Source organism: Pavona decussata, unplaced genomic scaffold (genome assembly GCF_977016875.1).
Source record: "Pavona decussata unplaced genomic scaffold, jaPavDecu1.1 SCAFFOLD_307, whole genome shotgun sequence".
Taxonomy (NCBI): domain Eukaryota; kingdom Metazoa; phylum Cnidaria; class Anthozoa; order Scleractinia; family Agariciidae; genus Pavona; species Pavona decussata.
This window is the reverse complement of record NW_028145700.1, coordinates 264,061-290,000: the sequence shown is the minus strand read 5'-3', so window position 1 is coordinate 290,000 and position 25,940 is coordinate 264,061. Positions and strand designations below refer to the sequence as shown.

Sequence of the window (25,940 nt, the reverse complement as noted above, 5' to 3'; positions counted from 1 at the left end):
CTTGTCTTATTAAAGTATTGGTTGGTAATTTATGCTCTGGCTACTCTGGCTAAATCAATCCGGGAAATAGAAAACTTTTGAATGCAGAGGTCCACACAACGCAGGAATTAAACTTGCTGGTAATTTTGCCGGATCTCTCTTGTGAAAGACCTCGTGTCAGGCGTCACTTGAACGTGAAGATACAAAACTGAATGCAAGGCTGGCACTACGGCAAAGGGCAGATTTATTAGTGGCCAATATTTCGACCAATAGAATTAGTCTTCCTGAGGAAGACTAATTCTATTAGTCGAAATCCGGGAACCTACAATTTGTCCCTTAATTAACCCGTTAAACTCTTATATCAAAAAACAAATTCTCCTATCTTGTCCTCATACTTTTTTTATAAAGTGCCGGTGAGAAGTTATTAAAAGATCAAGAAAATTAACCTTGGGTGATCATATCCTTAATTCTCATGGCCTCAGGACTCCTGTCTGAGGGGTTAATAAGCACTGATAGTACAAGGAGAAATTTGATGCTGATCACTGTTAGAGCTTCAAGGGGAAGTATCACGGGAATTTGGTGTTGTATCAAAAGCTTCAAAACGTTTTATTATCAACATAAATCTAAATGTATTGCTCAAATGTGTTGTAAATTATCACCCCAGTGTACTATCACAACCGATGAGTGTCTCTGGCCACAGATGGACTGGGTTAAAATGGACTGCAATGGAAAAAAATTAGGCTAACTGTTTTCAAGTTCTCGCGTTTGCGTTCCTAAAATGTACTAGAACAGGTCCTGAGTTGTTCCTTTCAAGAATTTAGTTGATTTCTTTTTCTTGATGTTCTAGAATTATTTTGTAACTCAGCGAAGGTCTTGTCGCACCATTTTTACTACAAAAGGTCAAAATCACTGTGATACTTCCCCTTAAAGGGTAACGCAACTACTGATAAGATAGAAGGTACGCTAAGCAGCTACAACAACTCATCTAACGATATAATTCCATCAGCTATCCTTGCAGCCTTTAAGTTAACACTGATAACTGAACTTGTGTGCCCTCCCGGGTACTGTGTACAACAATGGCAGATCAATTGACTAGTTTATAGTTATTTTTTCTTCTTAAGATGTACGAAAGTCTGGAAACTACAGTGGAACCTCTCCTTACGGACACCTCTCTATTACAGACAGTTCACTTGGTCCCTGAGGGACCGAAATCCATATAAAGCCTCCTTCCCTTCTCTAAAACGGACACCTCTATAATGCGGACACTTATTCCTGTCCCCCTGGTGTTCGTAATAAAGAGGTTCAGCTGTACTTCGTAATCATATGGTTGGTTCTACATCACTTGCTAGCTATAAAGTAATCGCTCTGCGGGCAGTCAAACAGCTGGTAACCCCTGCCTTGTATCCTAACCTGAAAGAATCTAGCCCCCAGCAACCCCCCACCCCTCTCGTCTCTCGTTGTACTACAGGCTGCAAAGGGAGGTATTATTGACCTTAGTATCCAAGAAAAACAAGCAAAAGATTTGCTCAAACAGCGTGACGTAATAGCTATGAAAAGAATAATCCACTGTACGGATTAACAAGGCGGCTGTACATATTACACTGTACCACAATACCTTGCAAATCTAACACAGCCAATAGACACATAGAAAGCCATATTTTTTTGTGAAATTCGTCCCTGTGCTATCAACGTTGTGTATGCTAGGTTTGAAGTTCTTAAAACTTTTCTTTGCTTTTTTTATGTGTATTTGTTAGATTATGAGTAAATGTACAAGTCGCCATCTTTTTTTGAACAGTGGATTACTAATTATAAACCAGAATGCAAATAAAAATAATGAAAGTGAACATACATTGGAACTTCACCTTAAAAATACCTTACGACTACTTATTTTTCGGTCCAAAGATTAGCTCATGCCGGAGATTTTGTTTAACGATCATTTATGTTAATCCAACCAGCTGTTGGTGGTCTACCCACTGTACTAGAAACAACCACCAACCGTATCTTGTTTGAAGTTTCATTTGCTTTGACCGAATCTATTTATGAATTTTTGTAAAAACTATTATCAGTTTGGAAAGCGACGCGCTGTTTAAGAAACTGACAACTACTTCAATTATCCCTCCCCGATTTACTTTAAGAGATTTACTAAGAGATTTACTAAGAGATATAATCCCTTTAAGATTACAACTCAAAAATCTGGACAAGACCATCACCTCCGGAGTTAGCCCCACTTACACCAGAGCAGCTGGTGCCACTACAATACGAACCCCCTCCCCCTCCAGCTTGTTGTGGACGGGTACCGCTTCCTCCCCCAGAGTAACCCCCTCCTCCACCTGATGCACCATTATCTTCCGATCCCCCTCCCCCACCACCAAACCCTCCTACAGCCCCAGGGGGTGGTCCTCCATTATATCCGCTATTCATTCCTCCAGCTCTTCCTCCCACCCAGCCCTGAGCACGTGACCCTCCTCTCTCTCCATTCTCTGATCTGGTTCTATTGCATCCCTGAGCAAACCAACCCGCACCCACTCCCCCATGCCAACTAGCACCTACCTTGTTACACTGACCTGGCTGCCCCCCAGTTCCTCCACTTCGAGCCCGAGATGAATCAGTACCCACACTACTGGTGCCATTACTACCTGACTGACCATCTACCCCGTTATATCCAGAAGACGCACCCCCTCCCCCTCCGGCTGCTAACAAGAGCACATTACTTGTGGGATAAACAAAGCTTCCTCCACCTCCCCCTGTACCGGCATTGTCCTCCACAGACTTTCCCAATGAAGTTGCGGTACTGGTAGTTGATTGTCCTCCTTTCACCTCCACTGAATCACCTCCCCTCTGACCCACCACAATGTTCAGTACAGTTCCTTTATTTAATGTGAATACACCCTCTTTAGACGCACCCCTCCCACCATAGTAAGTTCCTGGTTTGTATCCATAGTTGTACGAATGCGTTCCTCCCCGCGCGCCCCAGGCTTTGATCAAGTAGCGAGCAGTTTTTGGAACTGTGAATGTCTGGATGACGCCATAACGCCCCTTGCGACCATTTGTTGTAAATGACAACGGAACTGGAACAACAACATGGGAACATGTAAATTAAACAGAAGCGTAAGAGACCATAGTTTCGTTTGTTTACACAAAATACATGGGAGACAGTTGCATCAGGCGAATTTTAGATTGTTTTTAGGTAATTTGTGTCCCGTTTACTGTGTGGATTTTACAGGCGATAGAAAACGAACGAGAGACATCGCCACTCTATCTGAACCGAAAGCTAATTAACTCGGTCATTAGATGAAAGCAAAATTCTGAAGAATTTAGGCAGAAAAAGTGGTTACACAGGGCAAACCAATTGCATGTTAAAAATTATATGCCGAATTAGTCAATCATATGAGCTCCTAGTTAAGTCGAATGTTTTTGGGTTAGACGTGGCTGATAATAAATTGTCTGTCATAAATAAATAAATAAACAAATAAATAAATAAATAAATAAATAAATAAATAATAAATCAACTTTGCATGACTTTTTAAACTACTCATGTTTTAATAATACTTAAGTTACAAGCAGCAATATATAGTAATTCTAATTACCAGAACATGATTTTCCACTTCCGGTGAATCCAGATTTGCAGGTGCAGTTGTGAGAGCCCGCAGTGTTAGTGCACACAGCATTCACGTCACAGTCATGAGTGTGGGTTGTGCATTCGTCAATATCTAGCGGAGAGAAGAGAAATACCAAGATCAACTATACAGTAACACCTTGACTGTACAGTAACACCTGCTATATCTACCTACCTTACCTTACCTTAGGCAGAAAAAATGGTAACACAGGGCAAACCAATTGCATGTTAAAAATTATATGCCGAATAAGTCAATCATATGAGCTCCTAGTTAAGTCGAATGTTTTTGGGTTAGACGTGGCTGATAATAAATTGTCTGTCATAAATAAATAAGCAAATAAATAAATAAATAAATAAATAAATTAATTAATTAATAATAGTAATTCTAATTACCAGAACATGATTTTCCACTTCCGGTGAATCCAGATTTGCAGGTGCAGTTGTGAGAGCCCGCAGTATTAATGCACACAGCATTCACGTCACAGTCATGAGTGTGGGTTGTGCATTCGTCAATATCTAGCGGATAGAAGACAAATACCAAGATCAACCACACAGTAACACCTTGACTGTACAGTAACACCTGCTATATCTACCTACCTTACCTTACCTTAGGCAGAAAAAATTGTTACACAGGGCAAACCAATTGCATGTTAAAAATTATATGCCGAATAAGTCAATCATATGAGCTCCTAGTTAAGTCGAATGTTTTTGGGTTAGACGTGGCTGATAATAAATTGTCTGTCATAAATAAATAAACAAATAAATAAATAAATAAATAAATAATAAATCAACTTTGCATGACTTTTTAAACTACTCATGTTTTAAGAATACTTAAGTTACAAGCAGCAATATATAGTAATTCTAATTACCAGAACATGATTTTCCACTTCCGGTGAATCCAGATTTGCAGGTGCAGTTGTGAGAGCCCGCAGTATTAGTGCAAACAGCATTCACATCACAGTCATGAGTGTGGGTTGTGCATTCGTCAATATCTAGTGGAGAGAAGACAAATACCAAGATCAACCACACAGTAACACCTTGACTGTACAGTAACACCTGCTATATCTACCTACCTTGCAGTAGGAACGTAGTCATTGGTTTCAAACTCTCCAATTGCAAGAAACACTTAATTTAATTGGAGAATATCGACGAGTTTGAAATCTCACATGACTGGACTAATGTTATAGTATAATAAGATAAATAGGTCAACAACTTTGTTGGGACTCGCATTTGCTTATATTATATTAAGAGGAATGAAGTATCAAACAACGGGATATACCGTTTTTACTTGGCTTGAGTCTCCATCGTAACTTATACAGTCAAACCTGTATATAACGGCCACCCTCAGGACTTGAATAACTGGCCGCTTAATACAGGATCACTAAAAATACTCACTGGGCGTTGTCTAATGTCAATTTTAATGGCGTATCATACAAAAACACTTCATGCAGGGAAACAATAGGACAATTAACACTCTAGTCTTTCAAACGATCAATACTTTAAACAAAGTTCAGTGCCAACTTGTAACTTAACGGTATAATATACGTATTATTGTGTAAAAGTACTATGCAATAAATTGTCCTCTACCCTTCTACGGTATACAGTGCTCTATTTCAATTCTATGACTTACAGCTCACAACAAAATATCTCATTCCGTCATTTCATAGTTGTTACGCTCAATGTTCAATGTCACATGGCTGAAGAACAAGCCAATTAAAGAGGAATTTCTTGCTAAAGAGTAAAGCATATTCAAAACAAACTTTTTTTAACGTTCGGGATATGGTACTGTACTTCAGCACCATGCCGACATCTGAAAAGCGTTAACGATATTAAACAGCCGAATATCTGATCAGCTTACAGTAGCTTTGTACATGTTATTTCTTTATAGTGATGCTGGATCGCATTTTAAACACAATAAAATACCTCATAAAATAACATGGCTTAGTTTCAATTCCAGGGTGGTGGGTGGTAAAAATAACAAAGAAAGACAAACATAGGACTGCTACAGGGTGGCCGCGGCCGCTTAATAGAGGTGGCCGCCTAATACAGGTAACAAATACAGCGTTTGTATGAGCGAAAATTCGGGACTTTGAAAACTGGCCGCTTTAATAGAGGGTGGCCGCTTAATACAGGGCCGTTATATACAGGTTCGACTGTAATTCATTTGGAACGTTCTTCGGTTAACTAGGATCCTCCAAATCAACTTTAGATAAGCAAAGAGAGCGAAAGGGAGTGACTGTTTTATCCGAGTTGACCCGTGGCTAGAATTGTATGTTTTGTTAGGTCGTTAAATTAGGCCTCTAATATCTGTTGGTACAGTAATGCATCTTTTCCAACCAGCCTTGAAGACTGACGGATGAACTAACAGGTATTTTGGAAGCTTAAGTCAACGACATACTTCCCTGTCTTATCTTAATGACTACCACTAGGTCACAACAACAACAACAACAACAACAACAACAACAAACACATTATGTAGTTACCAGTGCACATGGTTCCATTCCCAGAGTATCCAAGTTGACAGGTGCAGTTATGAGACCCCTCAGTATTATTACATATAGCATTGACATCACAATGATCGGTGTTGGTTGCACATTCGTCAATGTCTCAAGAAAAAAAAAAGATTTCACAGATTAGTAAGCAGCAAATACATTTTACTTATACATTTTACTTTATGAAAAAAACAATAGCGTCATAAGGGCAAACAAATCAAGTAGTGATCACGTCATGAATTATGATCGTGGCGTTGCGTTGGGGACAAGGTCTTCCAAAAAGTATTACCAGATATATTCTCTCAAAATATGGTCGATCTCTGCAAAAAGACGTCGAAAGATTAAAATGAGATCTCCAGACGACACTGTGAAAGTCCACCCCTTCACATTTATATCAAGTAGACTGAATATTATTTCCAAACTGACATCCGCTGTCGAGTGTAACGAATGACACTGAAAAAGTATTTAATCTTCTTCGAATGGAATGAAGTATATATAAAACACCAAACGCTACAAATTAGATGAAATATATTGGCGAAGTCCAAAGCGACAAAAACTACATACAAAACGTAAAAATGTGAATGAAACTCGTTTCCAGGTTGTCGTATTTTTTTTCGAGTTAAAATCAAAAGGAAACGGAAGTTCAGATAATGACCGGAAGTTAGCTCCGGTTTGTAAGTTTATAATACGCAGGCCGGGACATTGCCAACCAGGCCAGGTTCCAACACGAGGTCTGTGTTAGTGTAACTGTACTGAAACTGACCTTCAGAATTGAAGCTTCAATCCTTTCTCGATATACCCGCGCGAGCGAATTCGAAGTCAATTAAATTCCTTTCTTTAGTGCAATTCGTTATGTTCGCAAATTTTTGGAAACGATTTTTGGTTAGTTCCATGTAAATGTGAAGAGTTGAACTCCCGCGATGCGGCTCTGACAGAAAATTTAATTTCTTGAGGAGGACTATCTTTTTTAAGGAATGTTCTTTTAAAATAATATATTTTGTGAAGATTTAGTCCACTACGGAACATCATATTGTTGGCACGAGCAAAAACTTTAAAAGATGTGTGATGGCAATAAAGAACGAGAAACTTCTTTCACAACACTACAAGTAAATGACTCATTAAACCTTATCTGGTCTGGAGGAAGGAAGGGGACAAAGTGCCCCCGCTTCCTTGAATATTGGTAACTATTTTAATGTGAAAGCAAACACCATCAAACATTTTTACTTTTCCTAAAATGTATCTATCAACAGTTTGGTTTGGCATTTCATTGTTCACCTGCCATAATGTCTGCATTGTTCAGAAATCCAAAAAAAAAGCCCATGCTGAATAGGGTAAACAATAAACATAGCGCGACCCTTTAAAGGGTACTTGCCCGAACTGGGTGTTTCTTTACAGACGAAAACTCACTTCACATATTCCCTCACCATCCAGATGTTTAATAGTAAATTAGTACCAAGGAATTACTTGAAAAGCTAAAAAAATAGATGCTGGGGCTGACCCTTCAATGGGTAAGCATTCTATTAATGGGCGCACTGAGAAGTAAGACTCCTAGTCATTGCGCGCGCTCTTGAAATTCGGGTCAAACCGACACTTATGTAGTAGTTGCAGCCGAGATAGTAGGCCTTTGATGATCATAGTAATTAAGGGAGATGCCATATCCCTCGAGGTAACGAAAAGAGTGTCAGAGGTACAGACATGGTTTGACAATGAGCCACGGTTATAAGCTTCAGTAAATTTCAAGGTCTTCTAAATATAATTTATAGGAAGTATTTGGTAGTTACCAAAGCATTTTCGTCCGTCACCAGAGTATCCAGATTTACAGGTGCAAATGTATGATCCCACGGTATCATGGCAGATGGCATTAACATCACAACTGTGGTGGTTGCTAATACACTCGTCTATAACTAAAAGTATAAAACGCAAGTTAGTGGTGCCATTACACGCCTGTAAAAGAGTTAGAAATAAGTAGGAACAAGACGACTTCCTCTAATTAATGAGGTCATGATAAAGAATCAGTAAAGTTATTGTGAAGTTTAAATTTACAAGTTAAAGTGCTAGCCTATTCCCGACCAGCACTAAAGTAAAATAGACACCTAATATTTCCCTAATGTAACATGACACCCCATTCACAAAAAATCCCCTTATCAGCTGAATATGAATCCATTTTATGGTTTAAGTGTAAAGCAGTCTATGATTGTAAAGTATAGAGTGGTCACATAACAGCACAATTAATTCATTAGAGGAACTGCCTTACTCGTCGTCTCTCTGTGTACCGTTTAATCGACGAAAGACTTCACTGATATCTTGCTTCTTTCCTTTCGAAGAGTCCTGTTAGATTATTTTGATAGAAACAATTACAAGTGGCATCTCTGAAGCAATTGCATGTAATCAATCTGAATGATTCTTTTACCTTTAAAACAGGTATAGTTGTAGCAGTTGTTACATGGCACATCGTTCCAAGTGTAACCATGCTTTGCACCAAGAGTATGTACACAGTCCTCATTTCTCCAGTTGTTTGGTTGCCGTGGCGCCCAGAATCTAAAATTACTTATTTCCTTGTTGTTCCAAACAAACGACCCTTCTACACTTCGGTCATTAAGACCTATCCAGGACCTTTCCCCGCTATGCTGGTGTTGGATGTACACATTTTCTTCTTGGTTGTGAATTGTCACCAGTTGTGAGTCCATCGCTGAACAGTTTGACACAGCAGTCAGCCATGATGCGCACATATGGCTTGTGAAGTAGCAATAACCATTGAAATAACCCCAATCAGGTGGACATATTTCTGTAAAAATACAAGAAAATTAATGGATCACGTCTGACTTTTGTATCTAATAAACCGGAAGTAAATAAGTCGCAGGCATAACGACAGACAACAATCTGATTGAGGTGCCACGTCATTAAGTTTTATGTACTTTCAAAGGAGACTCAAAACAATTCTCCGTGTTCAATTATGTTAAAATTTAGTGTATTCAACTAGTCTTTTTTAAGTAAGAAATGTCTCTTTGGCTATGTGTGACAAGCTCGTGGATTTATGGTAGCCAGCTTTTTCCCAGTTTTTCCTTTTGCCTTGAAAAATTGCTTATTAAGTTAGGAGAAAATCACTTGAAATTTTCCTTTTGCTGTCCTAGGGTAATTTCTTGTAAAATTATCAAGTATTTGTTTCCAGTGTCAGCACAGTTTTGAAACAGATTCCCATAACGTAACTCTTTTCAAGGACCAATCATTCGTAATAGTTATTGACTAGGTGCCATCTTGTATCATGTTTCGAAATTACACGTATTGTATCAGTTTTTGATGAGTGTACTAGAGGTTCGTTAGTGTTTTGTTTTCAAGAGGTTTTAAAAGAATGGTTGCTTAAGAATAGCCCACTTTGAAAAAGAGTGATGGCCTGGGTCGAGAGTAGCTGCCCAAGCGATTGTGGGAAGGTTTGGGGGGACGTTGGCTATTATCTTCGCATTTTTGCGTCCCCCTAAACAATCCCACAATCACTTGGGCAGTTACTCTCGACCCAGGCCATCACTCATTTTCAAAGTGGGCTATAGTAGGGGGTCATTTTAAGCTGTAAACAAGATTTAAAAAAAAAAACTGTTAATGGTTTGAACCCAGGAGACATATATACCACCTACTGACGTTCCGCAGTTCACTTGACTCTGAAGATGACTTCCGCTTAGGTTGTCGAAACGTCAGTCAATGTCACCACAAACAGTCCTTCTCAGGACTACAATCACCCGGATGATCATAATTTACGTACTTATGAAGACTTTTTTTTAACATCTATGTATTTCCTTCCGGCCCTTTAGGTACCCTCTCTAAACTGTTAGGGAACTTCACATTTGACTTCGATTACCAGATTGAGTACGAGTTCGACTTTTCAAATCTAGTTTGCTTGGTTAAGATAACCACTTGTTACACCAATCTTGTTTCTAGGATCTTCTCTGCTGATAAACAAGGGAAAGAAGGAAGAGTTTTGGGGATGTGACTGACTTGAAATTTGAAAGCCATACTCGTACTCAATCTCGCACTCGTACTCTGATCTGAAGGTTTCTACTTAGCTAATGTATGAGACAACGACATTCAGTGGAGCCATTTCGGAGAGGCCGTTTGAAATTCCCTCATCATTGAAATGTGTTTATTATACTCTCGCATCCAGCTTATCGATCAGTAGGTTTGCTTGTGTTAACTGTTTCCACCAAAAATCAGGACTTCTGATGACACGATCCGTCGATTTTGTTTTGACAGAGAAACTGAATTAAGACTGACATTCTGTTGTGGTTAATTAAAAATATTTGGGCATAAAATATAACCATTTCGCAATACACTGCTTGAATTATCTTGTACCAATTGTCATGCTTAACCTAATGGGACCATGTCGGCTAGTTTATAAAGCAATTCTCTGTTCTTAAAAATGAAATAAAATAAAATAATGGCAACTTTACCAACAATAAAGGCTTATGTGAAGGGCCCTCGGAGCCATTTTATGAACATAGTTACGTTATGTATAAATGCTAATCTTGCACCTACCTGACAAAACTGTGTACGTTACAGACAGTGGGTCATATTTTGCAACATGCAATTCTTTGAAACAAACACGGAATCCTGTTTTGTTGATATACTGTAAGAAAAAAAAATAAATTAAATAGCAGCATTGCACATGTAATCAACCTTTTTTTAATCCGAGAAATGTCCCAGAAAATAATCTAATAATAATTATATAATGATAATTTTTGTGTTTAATGTCGTAAAATCAGGCAAAATAACGTTGATATGTCTCGGGGAGGGGGGAACTCCCATACAAAAGTGACGTGGGTGAATTTTTGAAAAGAACCCCTACAAGGTACCAGAATTGTGTTTTTTGGGGTGTGGTCTGAACAATGTTTTACCCCTAAGAGGTACCAAATCAGTTGACTCCTGGGTAATATACATGTCGCTGACTTTAGGATTCCATCTTAAGTCTCAAAAGTAGAATAGAACCGTCAAACCACTTAGTATGGGGCAATTAAAACGAGAAGATGACAGAAATTTGAAGTGCTAGATCAATTCCGTTTGAAGAGTCACATTTATTATATGGATGCCTTAACACTATTCTTCACCCCTATTCCACGCTGAATTTGAAGATTCAAACCTTTTTGATATCAAATAAAACACTATCAAACTTTGTATCTTTCTCTGAAATTTATCTAGAAAAATATGATATACAATTCACTGCTCAAGTGACTTGATGCTACTGATTTAGTTTGTTAGAATCACAGCAACTCGGATAACCTAACAGGAACTTTAAAGCATCTACGACACCGACCGCAACGATAATGATATAAAGCAAGAGGCTTGATGAGAAAAAAGGGGCTCTGCACCTGCCTGATAAATTTTCCTTCATTTCTGTTCCGTTCTCTACTGGTAAGACAGCAAACGAGTTATGACCAAATTGAAAGTTCTATGGATAATATTAGCATAAGTCGGTGTAGTTTGCATTCTCTTTCTTAAGTTTTCACTCTAGTCTTATCAATTTTCTATTTGTATAGTTTAGCTTCATTTTACAAGTTCAAGGAATTGGAATAGCGGCGAAGTAGATCCAATGATTGAACCTCTTATTCCCAAGTGACGTTTTCATTTCGTTGTGGTTCCTTAAGGTTCCTAATAATCACTAAAAAGCCAAGTTCTCTATAGGAAAGTACTGGCCAGGAGCTTCTCAATCAATTAAACATTCAGTAGTCAGTTACAATTTTATCTACCGACTCATTATCGAAATCTCGGATTGGATTAAGTACAGAATGATATTTAATTTGCTACAGATGAAAGTTGTCTTTGCTCGAACAAATCGGGATCCAAACGATACATTGTGTATAGCCTTATACCGAGTGGTCAAACAGACTGAAACGGGAAATTTGTCGATAACGTTTGGCAGATTTTGCCAAATAAGGCATTAAATTTTCTTACCTCTACCCAAGCAGTTATGCCATTATGCAATGGACTCAGATTCCCTCCTTTAGTTGAGTGATTTGCAGAAACAAAGACGTTTGGAGTGACATTGTAGACTTTAGCAAAGTGAACGTCCTATGAAAAGAAAAATAAAAGCACTCAAACAGCTCATTCAACTTTGTTACAATTGATTTGCCTGATGCAGAATTGTGTGCTCTGCCTTTATAGTCGCATTACTGCTACAAACGCCTCTCTGTTTAAAAATTTAAATGATGGCACAAACACCTTCAATTTTATATTTTATCAGTGTATAGCTGAGGCTAATGATGTAGCTCGACCCCAGCCCCCCCCCCCCCCCCCCCGTCCAAGTTTTGTGAGCCAGTGTACAGAACGTTAAGAGTTCAATTCCTGCTGGGGACTTAGACGTTTTTTTTTTGCCGCCCAACGCTCGTGATACGCTGAATACAACATTTGACTGTCAAATGTCATGTAAATTTAAGAGCGGTGGTTCAGAAAAATTGGTTTCTTATTGATGGGAATGAGTAACACAATGCAACCAACTGCTCAGCAACACAATTTTTTAAGAATCTCAAATTATACTATGAGTGCTGTGCGTTGTACTGTTGCTAGGGGAGAAAGTTATTTTTAATGACATTTTGACATTTTTTATCATCATCATGGTATTAGCGTCACCATCATCGTCTTCATTATTATTATATTATACCCTTATTTTTTTCAGGACATTCTGATGACTTCCAAGTTTCAACTGGCTAGTCGAACTGCTAAGAGTGTGGGAGGTGGTTTTGCACGGGATGAACCGGTACAATTTAACAATTCTGCTTTCTGACAAGCCAGTTGGAATCAGACACCAATCAGCATCTCGAGATACTCGTGTTTGCAATGGGTGGTGCCTACTAATACAGGGATATTTTTGAGCGCTTTATAACTATGGGGAGAAAGCAGAACTAAGCAAGTGCTCTTGGCATCTAAAAAGAAAATTGAGGGTAACCGTGCATTTTTCAGAGATAATAAACTTCAATTAAAAAAAAAAAACGCCATACATTCCTTTGTATTTTACTGCTTTTTAGAATAATTGATGCTTAATTAGCTACCCCCTAATTTTCTTTCCGAGTTTTAAGTAGCCCACACTAAGATCTGCTTTTCCCGCATGGTCATAAACTGTGCAAAAATACTTCGGTATTAGGATGCACCGTCCTTAAGAGCAATTGAAAACTAGGGGCACCGCAAGGAGTGTGGTACTGTGATATCTGTTTTTAAAATATTGACTTTCAATAATATGTACTAACCTTGCAGTAAGCATTATTGTGTTGAGCATCAGGAGGTCTGTCGTTCACAAAGTAGATTGAGCTATGTTCTGAGAAAGGAGGCTTGTGAAGATACGTAAACGCCATCCAATTCTTACAAAATATAAACAGATTTCCAAATATTACACGCAGTGAACTGATCAATTGGAAAAATATGCCATTAGAACAAAAAGGCCTAACTAGAGGATGACTGTCAAAACGCTGGCCTAGAAACTTGAGAACTTATTACAAATTTGTCCATTATTCTTGTTAGTAATGAAGCTTCTGAAGAAATAAGTGGTTCATTGGACGGACATATCGGTATGAAATTGTTCAGAAGCATCTCTCAAATTTTGCGTAATATATTGCTAGCCTATTCGAGGTGTGTTTCATTAATACTATCTGAACTAAGAAAACATTCACTCGGGTCTTGTCCACACTGCTTCATTGTGATTCATGCCTGTCGTTTGCTGTCAATAATAGAAAGCGGAGACTTTTACTTTAAAAGACAGGAATTTTGGTAGACGCTTTCTAATTTTGAAATCATAGGAGGAGTGCCGTACCAGTGTGCGCACGGGCGATATCGGAAGCTTACGTTGGTGTAGAATGTAATGAAGGAATGAACGGACGAACGAACGAACTAATGAACCAATGAAGGAAGGAATGGGTGAATCAAAATGGACCGACGGACAGACCGACTGACCGAATGACTGACGGACGGAAAAATGAGTAATACATGTTATTACTTACGACATAGACGTCTTTGTGGGCCCCTGCATAGTTCTGCAACTCTCGCATGCAAATTTTGCAGGATGACGGCGTGACGTCTTCAATCCAAAGAGAACAAGCATCCCTCTTCAGTCCTGGATTGTTGTGCTTGGCGGTTACAAACACTGATGGCTGAACTACGAATTTTCCCTGGAACGACAAAATAACGTTAGAAAGTGCAACTACCGGAGAATAGCACTAGCGCTTACAGATTTTGGCGGAAATTCGAAAACACGTACACTTTTAATTATCATAAAAGTAAAAACCCCAATTTGCCCCTCCCCTGCCCCCAACCCACTCCTTCCCTATGCCCCAAAACATAAAAGCCCACGCTGAATAAAAATACTGAGCCCTATACCTTGCACATACACTCCATTGAAACAAAAAGTTATCTAGCTTGCGCAGGATTCGTGTTTTACTCTTTGTTGGAGAGATTTAATTAAATTTTAACCCCTTAAAACCGCACGCGCTCATATTTTCTAACAAGAAGAAAGCAATAAGCTCATAGGTCAATCCGTTCAGCATTCCGTTGACATTCGTTGAGACTCCTATTTCGAGGACTGGCAGCGAGCTTGCAGAAACAATTATTTGGTTGTAGACGTTCTCTTCACAAATAGGAAATTGGTGCGCCAGAAATCGAATTACGCCTTACAGAATTGTAAGTAAATCGATGATAAGTTGGAAATTGCACTGTTGAAGTTGTCAGGCATACACTCACATGAATTTGTTAACTTTCTGTTGACTAGCTTGCTTGTTTAAGAAATTGCAATCAAGCGCCGATTAAACTTGTTCAACTCTACTGGTAGATCCCGGGTACATTTTACCGTTGGTGTATGTTCAAATTTGGTTTTTAGACAGCACTGATATATTTGTACTGTAATTGTCGTTGTCTTCCGAGACAAAAATTGTAAGGTTAAAGCGTGAATTTTAGTGAAAATCTAGAAAATCATTCGCATCAGAATCTCCAGGAAATATACTCTTGATTGCAAGAACGTTGCCGGGCAAAAGGTACAACCCATGCATGAAGGCTTTCTGGGAGGAGACTGTGTTTCGCACCTTGGGTCTGGGTCGGCTACATCCAAAACCGAAAGATCAGCTTTGTGGCAAAGGAAGTTTTTGCTGCATGTAAACAAAACATGAACAAGTACAAGCGATATGAAACAATAAAGGCTGCGGGATCATAACTGCCCTGGAAAACAAGCAAATAACCAACAAGAAACAACAAAATGTCGCTCACCGGTGGAAAGTTTATAGTCTCACAAGTCGTTCCAGTCCACCATTGCGATATACGCACATCGCCGCTGACACCACCCACTGGAGCTCCCTGGTGCGCTATCCAGTCTATTGTCACGTTTGCTGTCGACTTCCGCTCGTTAAATCCTGCCGCCATCATGCACGCGGTGAATTGATGATAATAAACGTTTTCAACCCAAGACACGGCCGCATCGTGGACGTACGACTTGTCGCTGGTGTCGATGTGATTGACAGCTATCTGCACTGAAATGGGTTTGTCAGGATAGAACACGTAGGGTCTGAACCGAATTACTTCACAGTGAGAGTATCCTAACGAAGGAACGTGTGGCATATGACGGCGGCCACGCTGAAATGGGAATCCTGGAAAAAAAAAATCAAGATTAAACAAATCCAGTTACACAAGGAAGCAGCAGAAAATTGCTGATTAAGAATAAACTGCATCAAATTCACAAGTCAAACAATGAACAAGCTCAGAAGGTGCCTTGTACAAAATAAACTGCGATTGCCGAACATGCTTTCATTGCAAGGAATGAAATGAATAACTTTTACAATATCACTAACAGTAGGACGTATAAAGCGTGGAAAGATAATCAGATTATTGCTACATGATTGTATTACTAATTACATTACAAGCAGATGGTCAATGAATCACAAAAATGAAAAAATCTGCTTTATATTCTCGCAGTATATAACTCTCTAAAGAATAAGCGAAATGTTAGTTCAACTAACCTTCACAGCTACCAGGATGTTGCACTGTGTAGTTCAGCTGCAGTAGACACATTTCTTGCTCAAAATAACAGTTGTTATCGTACGTGGTTCCATTCGAGGAGCAGATTGGTTCTTGGTAGGATGGACAGCAGTCAATACACACGCAGCGCGCATCATGAGGACCAAAGGCCTTGCAGAGCCCATGATAATGGCATGTCACATCCAAACACGGATCCAGGTCTAGAATTGCGTTTAACGAGAAGACACAAGGCGTTTAATAATTTTCCAGGTCTTTGCAGGGGCGTTAGTGTAGAAATTAGCCCATAAGAACAAAGAAGTCTAATCTGAAGGGCGGTAGTTTGAAGTAAAGGCCCTGCATGTTGCTGTTCCTCTAGACACTGAAGAACTTTTTCACATTGGTCTCTTTTTACTAAGACCAACAAATGAGTTACGGCAACTACGGCTGAGGGTGACCCCTCGGAGTGATATTCCATCCTGATTAGGGGAAGGGTGGGAAGAGGTGGCCTTTGGTAGGGTAGGGTATGGTAGGATAGGGAGAAACAATGTTTCTAGTTGCTTCGTGTTACAGACGCTGGGTTAACCATTTGTTAGAGATCAATATCTATTTTCTCTTTACAATACTTTCCTTCATCAAATATACAGGCCATGAGAATAAAGGAAATAGTCGCCAAAGATAATATGTGATGATGTATTAACAAATTCTCCCAACATGTATTATAAGAAAACATTGAGAACAGTGAAGAGAATATTCATGTTGATTTGAACTGTCGTCGTGTGGTGCTTTTAGCTGTGCGTATATCGAGTTATGGATGCACTTGGGAAGTTTGGAGAGCACTCAAGAAGCAAGAGTTGCTCTCGGCTACGCCTCGAGCAACTCTTACGCTTCTCTCGTGCTCTTCAAACTTCCCGCGCGCATCCATAACTCGATATACGCACGCTAAGCATGAACCAATTCCTATCCATTCATTTCTACTCAAAGATCCCCAACCGTTGCAGCAACACAGTTTCTTAGCAACTAATCCTCTTATCTGTTATCTTAAAACAAATTTTATGTTGACTACATTTGCCAGATATCTTTTCAATGTCACTAATGATTTGCTTACCTCCAACCACCATGTAATCGACTTTTATGACATCCCCTTTGCTGTCATAGTTGTTAACACATATTTCTGTATCTCTTGTGGATGTATACTGCAAATACAAGGAAAAGAAACGACTTGAAACTCACTATTGTACAACTGACAAATGATCAATCTGTTATCCTCTATGTTATCCTCTATGCTTTTGATTGTTGCTGATTTTTTCAATTTGTGTTTGTTTTGCTCTGTTTCTCCTGCTTTTGGAATCTGTTTGAAGTCTAAAGCCGTCATTCCCTTTGAAATTGTCTTTTAATTCAGAGAAAATAAGGGGACTTTAATACAAGTGCGGTAGGATGAGAGACAGGCGCTAAGGGAAGGTTGGAATGCCTCAGTTTGATGTGTTGCTTCGCCACCGACTTCGGATTTTTTCCTTAGTTGTCAAGTTTCATAACCAGCTCGCGCAACTCTTTGTTTACTTCAACAACAATTCTTCCGTTGTCGTTCCTGTAGAAGGCCTCTACGATTAATCATCTGACAAAATGCGTTAAGAAACGAATCAGTATCCATTACAAATGCGACTCCTAAATGCACTGCTCTCGACAATAAGCAGGGGAATAAGCACAGGTGTTGATTCTTGTTGGGTCCCTCTTCCATGAACTTTGAAGAATGGGCCAGCAAAACCTATAACAACTTTGCAGAACGCTTTTAGATTTTCCTTCACCATGATCCTTGGTGGAGGCGCCACCAATTTCCCAGGAACCCGTCAATTCTAGACGAGGGAAACTCGTAGCGCTAAGCTGCGCGGCTCTTGTTTTCGCTGCTGCAATGACAGTGGATCTTGTAATACAGAATGACTCTTGGGATGCGTTCACAAACGTTTGAAGAGAAGACTAGTGGGCCGGATAATTGTTTCCTTCGTTTGTACTGAGCTGCAAGCATCGTGGTTTGATCTTGGATTTGATGTAACTCGGACAATTCGTCTTATCGCGGATCACCGTGTCGTCCGGATGTTTAGGTTGTCGTTTGCCCTCTGGGTATTTTCCCCGTAGTTCCCTTGCGAACATGAGTTTGTTCGGGCTGACTCCGGTGGTTGCATGGTCAATTGCTCTGTATGCTCTGACTCCCATGCGCACTTCATCCCTCACCGGTTTGCCTTCCAAAGCAGCGATCCGTGCAGTCTTCTTTATTCTCTGCATAAACCTTTCTACATCGCCGTTGGCTTCTGCCCACCCCGTTGTGACTTTCCGGTACTTGAACCCTTCTTCCTGTGAATATTCTTCAAATTTATGGCTGTTGAAAGGTGGACCGTTATCTGATTTGATGTCCTTTGACACTCCATATGTGTTAAACACCCTCTTGAACACCGGGATGGTTGTCTTTTTGCTAGTGGATCCCACGAATTCGGCCACTGGGTATCTGTAATATTGACAGTTGAATACGAGGGCGAGGTCTCCATTAGCCATAGGCCCGCAAAAAATCCACGCTGACCTTATCCCACGGTTCCTCAGGTAGCTCTGTCATCTTCAGTGGCTCGCGATGTGTTTGGGGTGTGTTAGATTGGCAGGCGATGCAAGTGGATACCAACATGTCACATTGGGAGTCCATTCCCGGAAACCATACATGAGCTCTCAGAAGCTGTTTTATCCGTACAAGCCCTTGATACCCCTCATGTGCTATCTCTACCATACTGTCTAAGTTTTGCCGGTACGTCAATCCTGTCCCCTCTCAAGACCATCCCGTCTACTATGGTTAGTTCAGGGAAAACGTGCCTGTATCCCTGTATGCTTGAAACCTTTGTGTATATCCAGACTTGGTTGATACACTTCTTGCATTCATACAGTGCCGGCTCTTCATCAGTAGCTTCCTTCACTTGGTCTCTGGTGACAGCTTGGGCGTATTGCACGTCACAACATAATTTACATAGTGGCGCACCTCCTTAGTCGTTCTCATTTCGAATTTGGAACACTCGAGGAGTGACACAGGGTGCCGTGAAGTGTAGTCAGAAATGTTTTCCTTTCCCGGGCGGTACTCGACCACGAAGTCATAGTCCATCATACGGTTGACGATCCTTTGGACACGGGAACATCTAGAGAACATCAAGCCGTAGTAAACCACGCGATCTTTGTTCAATTCACATTTCGCTTTGTTGAATGTCACATTCTTTTCGCGACTTTTCTCGAGTAGCGCTTTCATGTTTGCATTGTGTTGTATTGTGTCACGCCCATGTACAATGATGTCATCACTAATGTTAAAGACCCCGTTTAGGTCGTGCGTCAATACCTTCCTGATCGTCTCTCGAAATATCTCTGCTGCTGATCTTGTACCGTAGTTCAGCCTCTTATATCTGTAGAAGCCAATGTGAGTCGAAAAGGTCGTCACGTTCCTTGAGCTCAAATCAAGCTCCAGTTGGTGGTATCCCTTGCTCATATCCAGGTGCGAAAACACAGTTGACCCGCTAAGTTCGTTGACCTCGTCGTCTATCGTGGGGTGTTGGGTGTGTCTGTGGGGTATTACTTGATTTGCCACGCGCATGTCCACGTTCAGGCGTATTTGCCTCTGATCCCTCTTGGGGGTAACCACTGGTAATGACATCCATCCCGTTGGCTCACTGACCTTTTCAACGATGTCTTGGCCAATGAGATGTTGTATTTCTTCTTCCATCTTTTGACGTACGCTGAACGGTTGAAGGTGTGGTGGCTGCGCTACCGGCTTAAAGTCGGGTCTACATTGTAATCAACCAGAATTCCCTTTAGCTTTCCAATTCCTTGGAACCGGTCCTTGAATTCCTCCAAGATTTCCTTTACATTGTTGGTTTCTTCAGATTGACTGCTTTCCTTTGCAATCGCATTGGTGACCCGAATCATTCCAAGGTCTCTTCCGTCTATGTAACTAAGCAACGGTGCGGTCTGGGTGTCTCCTTTTATTAGCTACCACGTGACCACTTTTATTTTCGTCTTACGTTCCGTAAGCACTTCAAGGCAACTCAGCACCGTTAGCGTGTTTGCCTCTGCAGCAGCCCCGTACGGTTCTATTTGGCATCTTGATTTTCTGATTTTTCCTCTTTTGTCCAGGCCGAAATTCTTGAACGTTGACTCATCCATAGCGTTGACCTTAGCACCGCTGTCAGGTAGTACCGTGACGCCAACGCCACTAATTAGCACTTTTTTTAGGGGCCTATTGTCCGACGGTCCCATGGGGTTTACCTCTTGCAGCATCCACTTAGACTCTTCATCACTGCTGTCAGTCGACGTGTCAGATTTTTGCTCGCCTACTTGCGCTACATCTCTTGTGGCCTTAACTTCTAGCCTGCCTTTACACCATTTCGTAAAATTGTTTCTTCTCCCGCATCGTGTACACTGCTTTCCAAAAGTTGGGAATTTTCTTGGTCCACCTTGTTGCGGCCAATGTTTCGCGCAGTTAAAGCACGATTTTTCTCTACTTCTGTCTGCTGTGATTTTATCGACTTCTTGCTGGACGGTAACATGATTTGGCGCTTGACTCTCTACTTTCGTAGCGTGTTGGTCGGCGCTTTCAAGGCCTCTGGCATATTAACTAACTAACTATTTACTAACGTTAGCTGGTATTGTAACAAGTTTCTCCTCACCCTCTTGGATTTACCGTTCTCTATCATAGTCATTTGTATCTCAGTATCTAACCAGCCTGCAGGGAAATCACAGTGTTCACCTTCTGCTGTGAGCTTAGAAATGAACGAATCCCAGGTTTCGTCTTTGCCTTGTTTGATGCAACGAAATTTGTGTATATTAAACAGCCTGTTTTGCGATTCTTTAGACTTGTTTAGTAGCGCGTTGATGGCTCCGCCCAGATCCGTTCCCGTGTCACCAATTGCAAGCTGTTGAAATATATCGAGAGTACTTTCACCTATCGAATCTAAGAATGCGGCTTTCAAGTGGTTGTCTTTGAATCGTCTGGCATCTTTTACGAACCGTGCGTAGACGTTTTCAGGGTCTTTCCGAACATCGAATTCGGGAAATTACTTGTATCCAATGTTGACGGCCATTCCACTTTTACCCTCGTCGCCAATTTAATGTCCTTTAGTCATACTATACACTTATTCATGAACTACTGTTAATGTCCGTTCGGCGTTCCACTCATACTAATTTACATAGTGCCAAACGTGAGAATATATACTGTGAATACATAATGTTCCCGCCACTCAGCGCGTCCAGGCCCTCCACGTTATCACAGTTTCCACTTTCCTTTCCTCAGTCCATTATGCGCAGGTTACTGGTATCTCGGTCTGTTTTGAGCCCGCTGATCCTACTGAATTTACCATTCTAACTTTCTACTTCCAGTTCAATAGGCGTTGTTTCGAAGGTTTCAGCTCTTCTATTAAGTTCATTCACTGTTATTCTTTGGCAATGTCCTCGTTGGCCTAATTCAGCGGCAACATCCGCATTCAGTAGGTCCTTGCAATTCCATCGTCCTAGAGGGCGTTCACTTCCATTCGGTGGTTTCCATTTTTTAAGATTAAAGGAACGGTCTACAGGGAGAAAAAAATGAGGTGCTTCTGTTGTTTTCAAAGACAAGGTTTGGTGCTCCCCCTTTCGGTGCTAACCTGTGTGGTCATACCTGGGACTGGCTCGGTCTTATCGTCTGAACTTGCAGATGAAGCCGTTGGTGTGCGCTTTGCTTGCTCTCCCACTTGGGGTAATCGGCACCGTTAAAGGCTGCGAGTTTGCATAACTGTCTCGAGCTCGAACCAAGCATAACAATCGGTCGGGGTTTCTGCGACAACCATTCACAGCCCAAATTCTGCTATGGCGACTGGAATCCTTGGTGGCCTACACATCGAAACAAACTTCAACTGTTTTGTTAAATCCCAGCGACGGGAGACATCCATCTTGTTGAACAATTCGCAGTTGTGAATCTCATAATGATTTCTGAAAATGGGGCATGGTCGTTGCTTGCGCTTGATGGTACTATCCTCTGAGAAGAACGCAGAAGGCCTATTTGAATGGTCAGGATGCTTCTCTCTCCTCGTCAGACCTTCAACAATCTCGTGCGCAAGTTAGCGGAAATGATGATTCTTGTATCACCCACACTAGCAGAGATGCCACTGATTCGACCTTGAAATCCTCGAAGACACATGGATGGTATCGTACGAGCATACAGTTCTGTCACCTTCTTCTGAAGTTTCAAATACAACGACCCATTTCCAAGTTTAGCTGATCCGCTTGCTTTGTAAAAGTTAATAACTGCGATGGTCAATATATCAGCAAAGTTCTCAATGTCCTTTAAATTACCCGGTCGAATTAGTCTTACGTTTTCCAGCTCTTCAAGATTAATAGCGATTTGACGACAAGTAAAATTGACTTTGGCTTTTGCCTTCTCTTGTTTGAATTGCTTGAACGTTTCCACACGGTTCGTCTGAATCCTCGTGCATCTCTACACCGAATTCAATGTGTTGACCCTCGCTCTGGAGTTTTACCTTCCACAGGGTTCTGCTCTGAGGTTGTTATGCCCTCCGTAACGTTTCGTATGTTTTGGTGTCCTTAGTGTCGCCTTAATGTTTGATGGAGGCGGAGTTCGACACCCCGGCGAAGTTGGCGGCCTGGTGCCCTCCCGTTTATGGTGGCATTGCACTTCTCCGCCTAGGGTGGGATTAGACGTTATGTCTAGGAGTCAATGCACTGGGCTACCTGTTCGCCTTAAACACACACACAAAATCTATGAAACGAAAAGCTCTCAACGAAAGCTATAGAAAAACTGCTATGAATAATCTTGAAAATACGCAAGGAACTTGACAACGCTCCTTTTTATGCTGCGAACTAATGATCATTTCTTTTTCTTTCTTTTTTTTGGTTAGTCCCTTGTGAACATACGGGATGTTTCTCACTTAAACCTAGTTAAATGGTCTTAGATTACACGAGTCTCCTGTAGCTCAGTGGTAGAGCATCCGAACTAGTGTAAATCGGAAGGTTATAGGATCAACTCCTGTTGGGAGAACTCAGGTTTTCTTTTTCCTAGTTTGCCTGTGTCACGACTGAAAAGAATACATCTGTCATTTATTTATAAGGCTCGAAATAAAACATTACATTTCTTTCACATATAACACCATTGTATCACAAACGTTCCCTCGGTAGAAAGCAACTGAGAAGCTGAAGCTGCTACAGGTTGCGTACAAGTATGTTTTGTTTCCAAATAAAGCATTTTTAAGTCAATGCTCCTGATCAGGCTAAGGTATGGCAGTGTAACATCCGAGCTGTTTGATCGGTAAGTGTCATCTCAGGTTTGAAACGAGGTTGTACTGTTCGTTGGATGAAAAAGATGTTTGTTTGAGGCGCAAAGTTTCCACAATTTCAGACCGATAAGTTTGGCTAGAGGGAAAGCGCTTAAAAACTGTAACACCGTGATCACAATAGAAGCTCGAAGATCCACGCGGGTGGTTGTGGGAAGCAACGGCAATCTTCTCAGGAGGCCATAAATAGGAAGACAGGCTGGCATGCACAAAATTTCCCCGCACTTTTTGAGATGGTACACCTTAACGCAGCTATTCGTTGCGGAAGGAAAAATGATGTTACCAATTAACAAATTAAAACGACTTCCGGTGCAAAAAATTTCCGACGATCAACCTCATCATCTTTATATGAGAATCGCTGCTCCTATTTGTTATTTGTTGCTGCGACTAAGAAAATACAATGTCTCTTTCGAATCTGAAAGCACAATTTCAGGTCCAACTGGAGATAAGAGTGTTCAGCTCAAATGCACAAGCATCTTGACAATTAATATTAAATATTCTTTTTTTAATATTGGATGATCCTTGGAGTTAAAGGGCTAAGTGACATATGCTTCTTACCTCAACCCAGGCGATAGTTGCGTCACATCCATTTGATCCAGACAATTTGGAGTTGTTATTATTATGACCGCGTTTTGGTGTGACGACTACCACTGGAGGAACAAAGAATGGGTCTGTGAAGTTTATTTTCTGTTAGGAGAGAGGTAAAACTATGTATTAAAAGGAAATACTGATCTACAAGTTGATTTTTCTACTATCAGAGAATCATTTAGGGCGTTAAATCAAACCTTAAGAGTTTTTTTTGGCCAAACGCTACTGACGTGAACAGCAATATCCAGAACTCGATGGCATGCAGTCAAAGCGCGCCAAGCGCGGGGTACACGTGACGAACCCCTAAGAACGTCTGCGTGGGAGGCTAAGCGCGGGGAGACAAATGCCTTAAGTCATAATTTACTTCAATCTTGTTAAGGCAAATATTTCCGACAGTTTTGTCATATTGTGAGAATTTGTGGAGGCATCCTTCTTAAAAGGACCAATAATGGCGACGTCATTTTAGGCGACAGCAGATGTACGCGACGCAGGATTAAGCTAATCCTAGGTTAACGTGACTTTTGATTCGAGTTTAATTACTTATTTAATAATCAAGATTTTTCCAAAAGATTTTTCTCTAGCAGTTTTGAAGTAGACTTTTTTGTGCCATTAACTGTAAATTAGCAAGTGGAAAACCGCGGTTAACTTTTAGTCGTGGATAAGCGTTAATCGAGTTTCGAACATCCGGGCCCAGAGCTCTAAAATTGGATGTCGATCAAAAGCATAACACAAGCATAACACCTTGATTCTGGTGCCGATACAATGATTAAAAAGGGGAAAGGGTGACTGTTCTCAAAGGCTTCTAGCGCGATCTACGCTGATTAGGTACACTAAAAATAAATTGATATTATATTAGACTAATGGGGTGACCTTTTTCTTTTACCGATCGCAGAACACACTAATACAAAACTGTAGAAAAGACGTGAAACCCTCCAAATCTGGTTATAACAATATATTTCACTTCCAACAGGAAAACAAAACCATTGATGAAAATAAGCAAGGTAACCTCCTTTCAACTTTCAACAACCTTTTTCGCGTTTTTGTACCTCACAGAAGGCAAAGTTATCTTGCTGAGATGGGGAGTTGTTCTTCGCAAACACCAGCAGGCTGTCGGTTAAGGTAAAGTTTTCAATCCTTAGATTGGTGAACGCCAGCCACTCCTGCACAAATAGCAAGGGAAAGGCAAATAAATAGTTACCCTTCGAAAAAAAGAATGCAAAAGAAAGACAAAGACATATCTTTCGCACGCTTGATAGGTAAAAAAGAAAACTTTTCCCCACAAAATTTGCGGAAGCTTTATGGTTTTCTCGCTATATTGTTGTGACCCAAAGTTGAACGAATCGCTGTCTAGTTTAACTGTGGAGCTGCGTCGCTGGGGAGTAGAAACGAATGCTTGGCTTATTAATAAAGCTGACAACTAACGGTAAAATATCAGCCACCGTGAAGAAATTGGAGTGCTGATGTCCCTGTACGGCTTTCTCCCAGGCCCTCACGGTCAATTCGCTTCGGTGATGTATCCGAGGCGAACGGCCGGGGAAAGGCCTCGCTTTTTCGCTCGATCACGTGACCCGAAATGGATTGACTGAGATAAAAAACAGAGAGAGACCTAGGAACTAGGCCACGTTAGCTCTTTCTCAGAGCTCATACGGAGGGCTAACGCTTGAAACGTCAGCACTCGAATCTCTTTACGGTGGCCAATTTACCTTTAGTTTTCAACTCTGTTGATAAACCAGACATTCGTAAAAAAAAGTATAGTTTGTTACAGAATCATCATGTCACTTACAATTTTTATGTTCTGATGTAATCCATCAAAAATCTTGGTCTCTCTGACACAGATTTTAAAACTTTCTCCCCGTGCTTCCTCCACCCAAGCCGCCAAGGCGTCTTGTGGTCTTTCTTTGGTCTGGTGACTAGCAGTCACAAAAATTATTGGCTGGGACAAGAAAGGCTGCA

General features: G+C 40.7%; 2 protein-coding genes across 9 annotated transcripts in view; one reads left to right on the top strand and one right to left on the bottom strand.

Annotated features, from left to right (window-relative positions):
* The window catches only part of LOC146454235 (uncharacterized), a 223,135-nt gene that overhangs the window by 124,962 nt on the left and 72,233 nt on the right, over positions 1–25,940 (top strand). The window lies entirely within an intron of this gene.
* The window catches only part of LOC146454237 (uncharacterized), a 29,931-nt gene continuing 6,138 nt past the window's right edge, over positions 2,148–25,940 (bottom strand). Inside the window, exons 3-19 of one of the 2 annotated variants that reach the window (XM_085095710.1) lie at positions 25,771–25,935; positions 25,034–25,147; positions 23,958–24,086; positions 17,165–17,252; positions 16,062–16,280; positions 15,316–15,692; positions 14,061–14,228; positions 13,314–13,424; positions 12,025–12,141; positions 10,612–10,702; positions 8,498–8,872; positions 7,869–7,991; positions 6,079–6,201; positions 4,465–4,587; positions 3,989–4,111; positions 3,567–3,689; positions 2,148–3,047 (exon numbers count right to left, since the gene is read on the bottom strand). In XM_085095710.1, coding sequence (XP_084951836.1) covers positions 2,158–3,047; positions 3,567–3,689; positions 3,989–4,111; positions 4,465–4,587; positions 6,079–6,201; positions 7,869–7,991; positions 8,498–8,872; positions 10,612–10,702; positions 12,025–12,141; positions 13,314–13,424; positions 14,061–14,228; positions 15,316–15,692; positions 16,062–16,280; positions 17,165–17,252; positions 23,958–24,086; positions 25,034–25,147; positions 25,771–25,935 — 3,459 coding nt within the window. In that variant the 3' untranslated portion in view covers positions 2,148–2,157. The remainder of the gene's footprint in view (positions 3,048–3,566; positions 3,690–3,988; positions 4,112–4,464; positions 4,588–6,078; positions 6,202–7,868; positions 7,992–8,497; positions 8,873–10,611; positions 10,703–12,024; positions 12,142–13,313; positions 13,425–14,060; positions 14,229–15,315; positions 15,693–16,061; positions 16,281–17,164; positions 17,253–23,957; positions 24,087–25,033; positions 25,148–25,770; positions 25,936–25,940) is intronic. The other variant, XM_085095709.1, reaches the window with a different exon arrangement.